A 14626-nucleotide genomic window follows, 5' to 3' on the forward strand; every position below is an offset into this window, starting at 1 on the left:
GGGGGCCAGGTAAATGACCTTGGAGGGCCGCATCCGGCCCCCGGGCCTTAGTTTGGGGACCCCTGCTTTAGAGTTTATTCCAGACTTTAAGGGATCTATCCAAGGTGCTGAACTGAATTTGAAGGCTAATGTTCAGCTCCTTTGGTACTCCCTTACAGTTTGGGATTAAAATAAAAGTCCAGTTCTTTCAGCCCTGATCTGTAAAGCAAGTGTATAGGATTATCTTCAGGCTATTTATGCAAGGAGTTTATGAAACATACATGAATTTCATGTTTAGACTTGGCCTCATCTCCAAGATGCCTTATTATGTGCATCTAAAACACCTCTGGCCCCAAGCATTTCAACCTATATGAAAAATTTACTTGTCATATACCTGGCCCATAGCTCCCTTGACATTAAGCCTAGTTGTGTCTGACTCTGGGGGTTGGTGCTCATCTCCATTTCTAAGCCGAAGAGCCGGCGTTGTCCATAGACACCTCCAAGGTCACGTGGCCATAGGCATAACTGCATGGAGCGCCGTTATCTTCCTGCCAGAGTGGTACCTATTGATCTACTCACATTGGCATGTTTTTGAACTGCTAGGTTAGCAGAAGCTGGAGCTAACAGTGGGTGCTCACTCTGCTCCCTGGATTCGAACCTGTGACCTTTTGGTCTGCAAGTTCAGCAGCTCAGCACTTTAACACGCTGCGCCACCGTGGGCTCCTATTAGGAATTCAAAAAAGTCTTTATTTTTTCCCTCTTTATTCGTTTCCTTCTGAAATATATACAGTAGAGTCTCACTTATCCAAACTAAATGGGCCGGCAGAAACTTGGATAAGTGAATATCTTGGATAATAAGGAGGGATTAAAGAAAAGCCTATTAAACATCAAATTAGGTCATGATTTTACAAATTAAGCACCAAAACATCATGGTATACAACAAATTTGACAGAAAAAGTAGTTCAGTACGCAGTAATGCCCGGGCCTGGGCTGTGGCGCAGGCGGGAGAGCAAGCCAGCTGCAATTAACTGCAATGAATCACTCTGACCAGGAGGTCATGAGTCCGCGGCCGCTCAGAGCCTATGTTTGTTTGTCTTTGTTCTATGTGAAAAGGCATTGAATGTTTGCCTATATGTGTAATGTGATCCGCCCTGAGTCCCCTTCGGGGTGAGAAGGGCGGAATATAAATGCTGTAAATAAATAAATAAATAAATAATGCTATGTAGTAATTACTGTATTTACGAATTTAGCACCGAAATATCACGCTATATTGAAAACATTGACTACAAAAATGGATTGGATAATCCAGAACCTTGGATAAGTGAGTCTTGGATAAGTGAGACCCTACTCTACTCTTGTCTTTCTGTATGTGGATGAGAGAGGAAATTCAAGCCATTTAATAACACAAAAGACCAGTATGGGCACCATCTACACTGACATATAATACAGTTGGAAATTCATATAATGCAGACATGATTCAAAACGTTTGCTCCTCAAGTGCAATCCAGGCTCATTTTTGAAATGTTTGTGCCATCCTGGCTGGGATTTGCCTCTAATAAAGCAGAGCAGGTTTCCACCTGCAGTTCAGCAAGATAACATCAGGAGGAGGCCTTTTTCTTTCAAGTAAATCCCTTTAACAAAATGGATGCTCTTTCGAGGGAGAGCCAGGCTGCACATTGGCCAATGGCGGGAGGCATTTCTGCCGCTAGGCGTCTCAAAGCACAACGGCAGGAAGCAATAAAGACCCGGTTTCTTATGCTGGGACAAGCCAAGCCATGATCAAGGCCTCTGGCTCCAATCCAAACGCCCTTTTCTGCAGTCCCATGAGAGGCTCCTCCAAACCAAAGGCTGCAGTTGTGTCATCATCACTGTCATATAATCCAGTACAGGGTTACCTTAAATTGGTTGTGTTCTTTCCATTATTATTACTATTATTATTATTTTGACACAAAGACATAGTATGACACAGCAAACGAGATATCTATGCTGAATTTCGTATCACAAAATCACAAGTTGAACACTTCCTAAGCATTTAGGACTGTGTGATTATTATTATTATTAATACTCTGCTTTATCTCCTCATAGCGTACTCAAAGCGGCATCAATGGAAAAGTCTTTCCATTATTATTACTATTATTATTATTTTGACACAAAGACATAGTATGACACAGCAAACGAGATATCTATGCTGGATTTCGTATCACAAAATCACAAGTTGAACACTTCCTAAGCATTTAGGACTGTGTGATTATTATTATTATTATTATTACTCTGCTTTATCTCCTCATACCGTACTCAAAGCAGCATCAATGGAAAAGTCTTTCCATTATTATTACTATTATTATTATTTTGACACAAAGACATAGTATGACACAGCAAACGAAATATATGTGCTGGATTTCGTATCACAAAATCACAAGTTGAACACTTCCCAAGCATTTAGGACTGTGTGATGTATTATTATTATTATTATTATTATTAATACTCTGCTTTATCTCCTCATAGCATACTCAAAGCGGCATCAATGAAAAAGTCTTTCCATTATTATTACTATTATTATTATTTTGACACAAAGACATAGTATGACACAGCAAACGAGATATATATGCTCGACTTCATATCACAAAATCACAAGTTGAACACTTCCCAAGCATTTAAGATTGTGTGATTTATTATTATTATTATTATTATTATTATTTATACTCTCCTTTATCTCCTCATAGCATACTCAAAGCGGCTTCAATGGAAAAGTCTTTCCATTATTATTACAATTATTATTATTTTGACACAAAGACATACTATGACACAGCAAACGAAATATATGTGCTGGATTTCGTATCACAAAATCACAAGTTCAACACTTCCCAAGCATTTAGGACTGTGTGATTTCTTCTTCTTGTTCTTCTTCTTGTTCTTCTTCTTATTATTATTATTATTACAGTAGAGTCTCATTTATCCAACAGAAACAGGCCGACAGAATGTTGGATAAGCAAATATGTTGGATAATAAGGAGAGATTAAGGAAAAGCCTATTAAACATCAAATTAGGTTATGATTTTATAAATTAAGCACCAAAACATCATGTTATACAACAAATTTGATTTAAAAAGTAGTTCAATACACAGTAATGCTATGTAGTAATTACTGTATTTACAAATTTAGCACCAAAATATCACGATGTATTGAAAACATTGACTACAAAAATGTCTTGGATAATCCAGAACCTTGGATAAGCGAGTGTTGGATAAGTGAGACTCTACTGTACTATATTTATACAGTAGAGTCTCACTTATCCAACATAACAGGCCAGCAGAATGTTGGATAAGCGAATATGTTGGATAATAAGGAGGGATTAAGGAAAAGCCTATTAAACATCAAATTACATTATAATTTTACAAATTAAGCATCAAAACATCATGTTTTACAACAAATTTGACAGAAAAAAACAGTTCAGTACACAGCAATGTTATGTAGTAATTACTGTATTTATGAATTTAGCACCAATGTATTGAAAAGATTGACTACAAAAACATTGACTACTCAAAGGCCGACTGCATTGGATAATCCAGAATGTTGGATAAGCGAATGTTGGATAAGTGAGACTCTACTGTACTCTGCTTTATCTCCTCATAGCGTACTCAAAGCGGCATCAATGGAAAAGTCACTCGTAACATTGTGTTACATTATGAGTTACATGTGTTGTATTATGTGTTACTGTTATTCATGCCATTGATGCCAAAGTAACTTATGACATTATGTGCTACATAAGAGATTATATTTGTTAAATTATGTGTTGTTGTTACAGTAGAGTCTCACTTATGCAAGCTTCACTTATCCAAGGTTCTGTATTATCCAAGGCAGTCTGCCTTTTAGTAGTCATTTTTTTGCAGTAAATGTTGCAATGTTTTGGTGCTAAATTTGCAAATACAGTAATTACTACATAACATTACTGTGTATTGAACTGCTTTTTCTGTCAATTTCTTGTAAGACATGATTTTTTGGTGCTTAATTTGTAAAATCATAATGTAATTTGATGTTTAATAGGCTTTTTTCTTAATCCCTCCTTATTATCCAAGATTTTAGCTTATCCAATGTTCTGCCGGCCCATTTATCTTGGATAAGTGAGATTCTACTGTACCATTATTTCGGGAATTAGTGCCAAAGTAATTCATGACGAAACGTATTACATTATGAGTTACATGTGTTGTATTATGTGTATTATTCATGGCATCAATGGAAAAGTAACTTGTGGTATTTAGTGTTACATTATATGCTGCACAAAACCTGAAGAATTCCAGTCACAATAACTGCAGGCTGGATCTACACTGCCATATAAGGCAGCCTGGAACTGGTCAGTGTATGTAGATCCATATAATACAGTTCAATGCAATTAAATTACATTATATGGGCCTACACTGTATTATATGGGCAATGTGTAGACCCATATATTGCAGTTTTTCATGCAAGCAGCCTTGACTGTTGCAGAGTTGTTTGGGTCATGGGCAAAACTGGAAATCCAGCTTGCCCTCCATATATATATATATGATATAATTTACAATAATATATAATATTAATATTATTTTATAATACAATATAATACTAATAATACAATATAATGATGTGAATTATATATTATATATTACATGTAATAGTAATAATAATATTACAATATATTGATATAGTACAATATACAGTAGAGTCTCACTTATCCAACATAAATGGGCCGGCAGAACGTTGGATAAGCGAATATGTTGGATAATAAGGAGGGATTAAGGAAAAACCTATTATACATGAAATTAGGTTATGATTTTACAAATTAAGCACCAAAACATCATGTTTAACAACAAATTTGACAGAAAAAGTAGTTCAATAGGCAGTAATGCTATCTAGTAATTACTGTATTTACGAATTTAGCACCAAAATATCACGATGTATTGAAAACATTGACTACAAAAATGCGTTGGATAATCCAGAACGTTGGATAAGCGAGTGTTGGATAAGCGAGACTTTACTGTAGTAATTTATTGCCAGTATTGTGCTATGCTAATAATATAATATTGTATGTAAATTTAATTTGTAAGCCGCTCTGAGTCCCCTTCGGGGTGAAAAGGGCGGGATATAAATGTATTAAATAAATAAATATTCCTAAATTCACCATACACAGATTCTACCATCCAAAGCTTGCAAATTTTTATTTTAAAAAATCCCAAAAGCAAAGGTTGATTTTGTGGTTTTATATAAAAGACTCCATTTCAGTAAGCCATTGCATACAATGAGACTTCGAATTCCCCATCAGACCCATGTATAGTTAAGTTTCGGTTGAAGACGAAGAGTGCTTTGCTTGAGAAAATGCCGCACTGTCTGGCTGTTCAATGCGCCCATTAAGAGGATGTGATGTTTGCGTTGGGCCCCGGATTCATTTGCAAAGAAATAATGCCGTAGCTGCCAAGCCTTCTGTTCGATAAAAATGCATGAGATGATGGGGAGGAGGAGGAGGAGAGCAAAACCTAAGACGCCTTGAAAATCCAGCTTCCTTCTTTGATCCCTCCCCTTGGTGCAGACTTCCTGGATAAAGTCCATCTGAAGAAAATGTGGGGGTGGGAAGCAGCTGCTAATTCCATTTGCAAGAAAGGGAATATGTGGGAGCAAGAGACGGTTAATTTTAACCCAAAAATCTGGCTTGTGGGCATGACCATGAAGTTAAACCCTACGTAGGTCTATTCCTAGCTGAGCTTGTAAACGTTGCTTTTTCCCCTTTTTTGGACAACAGATTTTTAAATATATATATATATATATATATATATAGTACAGTAGAGTCTCACTTATCCAAGCTAAACGGGCCGGCCAAAGAAGCTTATGAAATTAATGAGATCATCACAAATTAACAGGTGACTTGAAAGTGCAGGCAGTCCCTGAGTTAAAAGCATCAATCTTACATAGGACTCATAGTTAAGAATTGAGGTAGGGAAATCCACTCCCGGAAGAGTTATCATGCGGGAAAAGGTGTCTCAATTGAAGCTTTATCGCTCGGGGCCTGCCTGTTCACACAGAAAGGGACAATGTGAGACAGAGAGTGCATAAGCGCATCAGTTGGCATTCAGCTCCTTGGAAGCCTTTTGTCCCCAGTGCCTTCCCACTGAGCCCATCCCAGTGACGTCACCAATGCCATGGAAATGGAAACCGTCCATCTGAGGCCTGGATTCCCTTCTGGCTCCCCACAACAAGGACTCTGTTAAATCCCACCCAGTTTTGCACAGAGCAACCGGATTCATGCAGAGTGTGTCTGAGCAGACTCGTCTTTCTTCCTGCCCTCTAATGCTGAGCTATTGGAGAAGCATTCCCGTCTGTCGGTCATATTGAGAATACAAGCATTTCCCTTTGGAGTGGCAAAAAATTGATCTCCTCCCAGAAACATCCGTTTGCACGCTAGCCAATGATATCCTAAAATGATATTGATCATCTGAGCAATTTGACCACAGACGTGGATGGAATCTTTTGCCTATTTTGCACATCATTGTTGGAACACTGAAACTAGCACTCAAATTTAATCTGATTTTACCAGGATAGATCTGGACGTCTTGACAGGCAGAGAGAGTACATTCTCAGGCCCCTTCTACACTGTCCTATATCCTAGTACAGTAGAGTCTCACTTATCCAACATAAATGGGCCGGCACAACATTGGATAAGCGAATATGTTGGATAATAAGGAGGGATTAAGAGAAAGCCTATTAAACATCAAATTAGGTTATGATTTTACAAATTAAGCACCAAAACATCATGTTATACAACAAATTTGGCAGAAAAAAATAGTTCAATACGCAGTAATGTTATGTTGTAATTACTGTATTTACAAATTTAGCACCAAAATATCATGATATATTGAAAACATTGACTACAAAAATGCCTCGGATAATCCAGAACCTTGGATAAGCAAGTCTTGGATAAGTGAGGCTCTACTGTACTTCTATCCTTTAGGATCTTAAAATGTAAACAATTTAAAATATTTCCAGGTTAACAACATCATTTCAAGAAGGCTAATCTATTGATGGTTAACACTTTTAAAACACAAGCTAAACCTGCCTTAAAAACAACATTTTTTAAAAGTAACACTATGTTTATTCCTGCAATATAAAAGCTTTGACAGAAAAAGTAGTTCAATACTCAGTAATGCTATGTAGTAATAACTTTATTTACAAACCTAGCACCAAAATATTATGATGTATTGAAAACATTGACTACAAAAATGCATTGGATAATCCAGAATGTTGGGTAAGTGAGACTCTACTGTATTTGATCCCAGGTTATCTGCTTTAAACTGGATTATATGAGTCTGGATTATATGGGACCTCACTGCACTCCACATATTCGAACCGCTGACCTTACGGCCAGCAAGTTCAGAAGCTTAGTGGTTTAACCCGCTGTGCCACTGGGGGCTCCCTAGTATTACTATATTTTTACTATATTATTATTATATCTTATTATATTGTATTATTATTAGTATTATATTGTATTAGGTATTGTATTGTATTAATACAATATAATAATAATACACTGTTATAATGGTATATTTATATTACATGTAATATTACTAATAATATTACAATATAGTGTTATAGTACAATATAGCAATATATAATGCTTATATTGTGCTATATTAACAATATAATATATTGTACAATAAAGTCTCACTTATCCAACATAAACGGGCCGGCAGAATGTTGGATAAGCGAATATGTTGGATAACAAGGAGGAATTAAGGAAAAGCCTATTAAACATCAAATTAGGTTATGATTTTACAAATTAAGCACCAAAACATCATGTTTTACAACAAATTTGACAGAAAAAGTAGCCCAATATGCAGTAATGTTATGTTGTAATTTCTGTATTTACCAATTTAGCACGAAAATATCACAATATATTGAAAACATTGACCACAAAAATGCCTCGGATAATCCAGAAGCTTGGATAAGCGAGGCTTGGATAAGTGAGACTCTACTGTAGTAATATTACATTACTATATAATATATAATTAATATTATTATATTGTATTATTATTAGTTTTCCCCCACGTTCTTATAGTACTTTTAACTTCCTCTATGTTTACAAATCTCACTCAGTGCACTTTGATCAACCCATCCTTATGTTTTCTTGCTGCGTTTTAACTTTGTCTTATTAATGGTTGATTTTAATCCTATGTTTTAATTTTTCATTTGTGCGTTTCCGGTATTTGATGTTTTATGTATGTATACTTGTTTTGCATTTGTAAGCCGCCCTGAGTCCCTGCGGGGAGATAGCGGTGGGGTACAAGAATAAAATTATTATTATTATTATTATTATATTGTATTTTATGTGTTTTTAATGTAATTTTTTAGCCTGTATTGTTGTTTCAATTGATATATTGCATTACTGTTTTATCTGTTTTATATTGTGATTGTATTATGTTGCTTATATTTTGTCCTTATGTTGTTTGGGCCTCTGCCCCATGTAAGCCGCCCCGAGTCCCCACGGGGAGATGGTGGCGGGGTATAAATAAAGTTTTATTATTATTATTATTATTATTATTATTCCATTACGCTTATTAATGATACTATATAATGACAATACTTTTTTATTATTGCATATTGGTATATCTGTTGTTGCAATGTTTCTGATTTTGAGCCGCTTTTGAGAGACAAAGTGGGATATAAATAAATAAATAAATAAATAAATAAATAAATAAATAGGGTGCTTTCCCCTTTAAAAGAGGGAGCCCTCCTGGGACCCGCCTACCTGCAAGCCCGCGAGGACGAACTTCGAGCGCGCATGCGCAGAAGGGCGGAGACAATAAGTCGAAAGGGGAGGGGAGACAGGCCGGCCGGCGTGCGCTTGCGCTGGGCGCATGCGCGCGGCCCTTCTCCCCGCCCCTGGCTGCTTGGGCTGGTCTTTGGCGGCTCTGAAGTGGGGGGAGACTGCCTCGCGCGGCCTGGAGGCGCCTCGGCGTGTCTGTGGGCCTTCTCTCGGAGGGAGGCCTTCTGAGGGAGACGCCGCGCCCCTTCAGGCCTGCCCGCGCCCCTTTCCTCCGGAGGGCCCCCGGAGCCCGCCTCGAGGCCTGGCCCGCAGGGAGGGAGGAGGCCGCAGAGAGGTGAGCGCCACCCCGGGGGCCCCCTTTTCCCTCAGGCGGCGCCCCCAACATGGCGGCGGGCGAGGAGGCGGGGCCAGGCCCACGCGACGGAGGGAGAGAGGGAGGGGGCGGGGCCTGAGGTTGGGGGCGGGGCTAGGGCACCTCTTGGGCCCAAAAGGGAGGGATGGATGGAGGGAGATGGGAACCTCAAGAGCAGGCCTGGGCAAACTTGGGCCCTGCAGGTGTTTTGGACTTCCAACTCCCACCATTCCTAACCGTTAGTCATGGTGGGAGTTGAAGTCCAAAACACTGGAGGGCCCAATAATAATAATAATAATTTTATTTTTATACCCTGCCCCATCTCCCCGAAGGGACTCGGGGCGGCTTACATGGCCCAGGTCCCAAACAATATAAAAACATAACAATAAAGCAATCAATCAACAATAAAACAAGTCACAGGTCAAGATACAGTAAATATGCTATGATAAAATCCTGGGTTGGCTCTAAAAAAAGAACTGGGCCAAAAAAGTGCAATTAGTGTCAGATTCAATCAGGGTGAGGTAGATCCCAGAACTATTGTCCCATTAAAGTGCTGGCGAAGGCATACACTATGGCCTGCTAAAGGAATAGGGTATAATAAGTGAGATAAGCAACAGGTCAATCCATTACTATGGAGATCAGTCACCAAAGGCCTGTTGGAAGAGCCAACAGTTAACCCAAGTTAGCCCATGCCTGCTCTTTAGGTCTGGGACAGGGTAAGCACCAAGCTGGCATGCAATGTGTTTGGCACAGGAGTGGTTATTTAACTTTGAATTTGTTTTAATACAGTAGACGCTCGCTTATCCAACCTTCGCTCATCCAACGTTCTGTATTATCCAACCCAGTCTGCCTCCCGCCCGGATCCACAACATGCAGCGGGCTAACATGCCCAACAACACAATAATAATACGTAATAATAATACATAATACACACATGCATATATACATATATACAATATCATTTACAATAATATAGAATATTATAATATATTGTATATGCATATAATATTAATAATATTTTGTAATACAATATAATACTAATAATACAATATAATAATATATATTATATATTACATGTAATATTATAATATCTATATATATAAAAGAGTGATGGCATCATGGCGACCCACAAAACAACAAAACTACAGGCCCTCCAACCTCAAAATTTGACAACAACTTATCATCCACGCCTCTAGGTTGATACAACAAAAAGAAAAGAAAAATAAAGTCCTAATTATTGAGAGAGGAATAATTGCTTTTATCCAATTGCTACCAGTTAGAGGGCTAAGATCCTCCAACTTGGTCTCCTAGCAACCCAATAAAAAATAATAAAAAACACTAAAAAATTAATACAATACAATACTATAATAGCAGAAAATAACTAAAAATAATACAAGAAAATAATAAAATATAATAAATAAAAATATAACTTACAATAAAATTAATAAAAAATGCAAATAAAGTCAAATAAAAATTACACAACAATTTTTAACCAATACCACCACCACTTTGCCACAGCAACGCGTGGCCGGGCACAGCTAGTTACATTATATAGATATAATATAATATGGTAATTTATTGCCAGTATTGCGCTATGCTAATAATACAATATTGTATGTAAATTTAATTTGTAATATAATAATAATAGTTTGTTTATACCCCACCTCCATGTCCCCGAAGGGACTCGGGGCGGCTTACAAGAGTCAAACCCAGATTAAAAACAGTAACAATATAAAACACATCAAATGTACAGAGACATATGCAATTATAAAACAGACATTTACACATACGGTAAAATATCAAACTTAATAACATAATTAAAGCACAGGTTAAAATAGACTGAATAAATGCACTCTATAAATTTCAAACCTGAGGTAGGTGCCAAAGTAAGCCTCTCTGAGTCCCCTTCAGGGTGAGAAGGGTGGGATATAAATGTATTAAATAAATAATAATAGTAATAAATTTTATTTATATACCGTTCTATCTCCCCAAGGGGACTCAGGGCGGTTTCCAATCATAAACAACAACATACAGTACATAGCCAGCAAAAAAGACACAATATTAAAACAAGATAAAACTATACAATTTAAATGAACAATAAATAACCATTACAATAAGCCATGATCAAGTGCAGCCATAATCCCAAACAAGTGGCAGACTTGTTGTAAAACATGATGTTTTGGTGCTTAATTTGTAAAATCATAACATCATTTCACATTTAATAGGCTTTTCCTTAACCCCTCCTTATTATCCAACATTTTCACTTATCCAACGTTCTGCCGGGCCATTTGTGTTGGATAAGCGAAACTCTTGTATATGCTTTGGGTCCAACCTATCTTCAAGACCACGTCTCCAATGAACAGCTGTGGGCATTGAGATCTGCTGCCAAATACGGTTGGTGGGGACGGAAGAGGGCCTTTTCGGTAATGGCACCCTGGCTCTGGAATACTCTCCCTAAATAAATTAGACTAGCCCTCACACTTCAATCCTTTTGGACGAGTTGAAAAGCATGGCTCTTCATACAGGCCTTTGATCCAGTGTAATCTGGCCAGCCTGATGTCCCACCAATTGTGCCACTCCGCACTTTGTTATTGCAGATAACCAGCTTATTTGCAGGTTCTACTACATTTTACGATATTTTATAATTCCTACAATTTTTACTGGAACATTTGTTCTGGGTCATTGTTGCTCTTCGTAAATCAGAAATAGAATGAATGAAAAGATCTCATAGGTAATGTGGAAGGATTGGTTGGCTTTGGAAGGACTTTGGAGGGTCAGTGGAGACCTGTGAAGGATTATACCTTATTTCTTGAGGAAGGAAAGTGTTTATGGAGTTTTCTTTAATAATCAGGATTCAAAATGGATAGGATGGGAGCTGGAATGGTACACAGGTGCATAGAAGAAGAAGGAAGGGCATGGCTAAAAGTGGCAGATGAGGAACCTGGTAAATTTCTGTGTATTTGTGAAAAAATAAACACGGATACCAGGAGGATGTTTTTAAGTGAATTCATAGAGATTGATTATGAATGACAAATTGATGTGATCCTGAAGATGCTTTTGTGTTGGTGAGTTACACTAAAGACTATTCTTAAAGTCTTATCATTATAAACTGAGACAACTGTCTCTTTCACAGAGATAGTTTGCAGAATCTATTGAAAGTGTCTATTAACAATGCAATTGATCTTTAGCATTAATTTCACTCTGTACTCGTGATTCAGATATAATTTTAGCCTTGAGGACAACTTGCTAAGCGTTTGACACGTTTTTCAAGTCAGGTGGGCAGCAAAAATTACATTCTCAAGCTTTGATGATCCACATTTAGTTTGGATGGGTTTGATTTTAAAACATGCTTCAGATTTTAAAGAGAATGCTATTATAGTGTGCACTTAGAACTGGGGCAAGGCATGATCAATAAAAGTTACAGGTTTTTTTAAAGCATTTACTCATTATTTGATGTTGGTTGAAATCCTTTCTAATGGCTGGCTGCTAGCTGGTTCTTAGAAATTTGAATATTTTTCTAGTTCTGGTCCAAGGCTATGGTTGAAGTTCATGTTACACTTGTGAAAATAAGTGACATTTTAAAGCCCTATACAAAAAGTATAGCAAGAACATCCAAAACGCTTATTTCTGGAATAGCCAGGCACAAGTTTGACATGCCAATCTTCTTCAATAAATAGATTTTGAAGAGAGAAAAAGTTCTGCATTAAAGATGAATGACATGTATGGGTTGAACAGTCTATATCCAGAATTTGGAAAGTTGTACACATGGATGATTTAGGTAGATTTGCTTTCAGATGGTTCGAAATTCACAGACTTTGTTTCATGCACAAAATTATTACAAAATATTGTGTATAAAATTAGGCTGTGTGTATAAGGTATATATGAAACATAAATTAATTTCATTAATATACACATCTCCATGATATTTCATCACGTGGTTGTTTTTAGCATAGAAGTGGACAACAATCCCCTAAGCCTTGAATAAAATCTAATTATCTGTTGCTCTCTCATGTTTTGTTCAAACCTGGCTTGTTTATTTCTAACAAGTCCAAAATTTTTTTGATGCTTGATGGCTTATTGAGGAGGAAATAGCTGAATTGCTACCTTCTACTGTCATGTTTTACTGTTATAATGAAATATAGAGCAATGATGTGTGCTGCTGAACTTCAGTAAGGCAGAGTTGCTTCAATTCATTGCTTTTTTGTAGTTGTGAATCTTGGCAATGACTTCAATATGGTCAACCTTTTTATCTATCCACTTGCTCACAGTTCACCACATGAAGTTATCTCAAAAGCTCATGTTTTCATAATGATATTATTAACCCAGGAAAGGTTTTGCACTATAATTTATCCTATACGCTTGCACATATAACATTTAGGTGTTTTCCTTCTTATGATCTGTAACGTGATAGTGCTTGAGCATCCCTTATCTGGAATTCTGAAATCCAAAATAGTCCATGTGGATGATTGAGATAGTAATGTCTTTGCTCTCTGATGTTACAGAATACACAAACTTCATTTCCTTATTTAAAAGATATCACCTACAGGCTGTGTGTATAATGTGTCTCTGAAACAAATGAATTTCATGTTCAAATGTGGGTCTCATCACAAAGATCTTACATTATGGAGATATATACAGGTACAAGTACTCCAAAATCCAGAAAATTCCGAAATCGAAAACATTTCGGCAAGCAGTTAGAAAAAGGGATTCCCAACCTATATAATGCTTTTGCAATGAGATAACTTCCAAAAGTTATGAACTAGACAAAACAAATTAATAACAAACTATCAAAAGGCAACAATTGGGAAAACAAATGATTTCCACCTTTTCAACTAACTGTTTTAGATACTAAGTTATCCTGTTTCCTATGCCATGCAAGTGAATCTCTGCATATTGTTTGATCCTACTGTTTTTCAAATCCTAATATTAATATTTCCCCTCTTAAGACTCTCCTAAAACAACTCAACCAGATCATATGATTCTATCAATTATTTTACTTCTGTTTTACACATTAACACTAATCTATGATATTGATCTTTCACTTCGGTTCAATAAGTATCTTCTAACTTACTATAATACATCAAAATAATCTCACAAAATAAAAATAAATTCAAGATGTTTAACATAATAGTAAAAGTATGTTATTATATTTAATCTTGTCTTCTATTTTTCCTTGTTACTGTGTTTTACTACTAGAACAGAATAAATGTCTCCCTCACAGCTTATTCATATTTTCCCAATTTAATACATTTCTCAACATTTTCCAATTTCAAAAATAAAAGGATGCTCCAAACAACAACATCCATGATTCCGTGGCATTTATATGTGAAAGAAAGATTGTATTCATAGGTTTCCAGTGTTACGGCTAGGTTGACTCTCATTGTTTTGTTATTGTCATCAAGTTAGAAACATGAATGTAACTAAGAAGAACCTAAGACACAAAAGTGTCAAATATGTATTGTATTGGTAAACATTTTATTGTATTTGTATGTTGCATCTCCATTAGTG

The 14626-nt window shown here is 36.7% G+C and overlaps 1 protein-coding gene across 3 annotated transcripts in view; it reads left to right on the plus strand.

Moving 5' to 3' along the window:
• The first annotated feature begins 8819 nt into the window (after positions 1–8819).
• zmym4 (zinc finger MYM-type containing 4) overlaps positions 8820–14626 on the plus strand; it is a 35658-nt gene continuing 29851 nt past the window's right edge. For 2 of the 3 annotated variants that reach the window (XM_062962081.1, XM_062962084.1), the window contains exon 1: positions 8820–9100. In XM_062962081.1, coding sequence (XP_062818151.1) covers positions 8858–9100 — 243 coding nt within the window. In that variant the 5' untranslated portion in view covers positions 8820–8857. The remainder of the gene's footprint in view (positions 9101–14626) is intronic. The other variant, XM_062962082.1, reaches the window with a different exon arrangement.

The sequence above is a fragment of the Anolis carolinensis genome, unplaced genomic scaffold, assembly GCF_035594765.1.
Source record: "Anolis carolinensis isolate JA03-04 unplaced genomic scaffold, rAnoCar3.1.pri scaffold_10, whole genome shotgun sequence".
NCBI classification, from domain to species: Eukaryota; Metazoa; Chordata; class Lepidosauria; order Squamata; family Dactyloidae; genus Anolis; species Anolis carolinensis.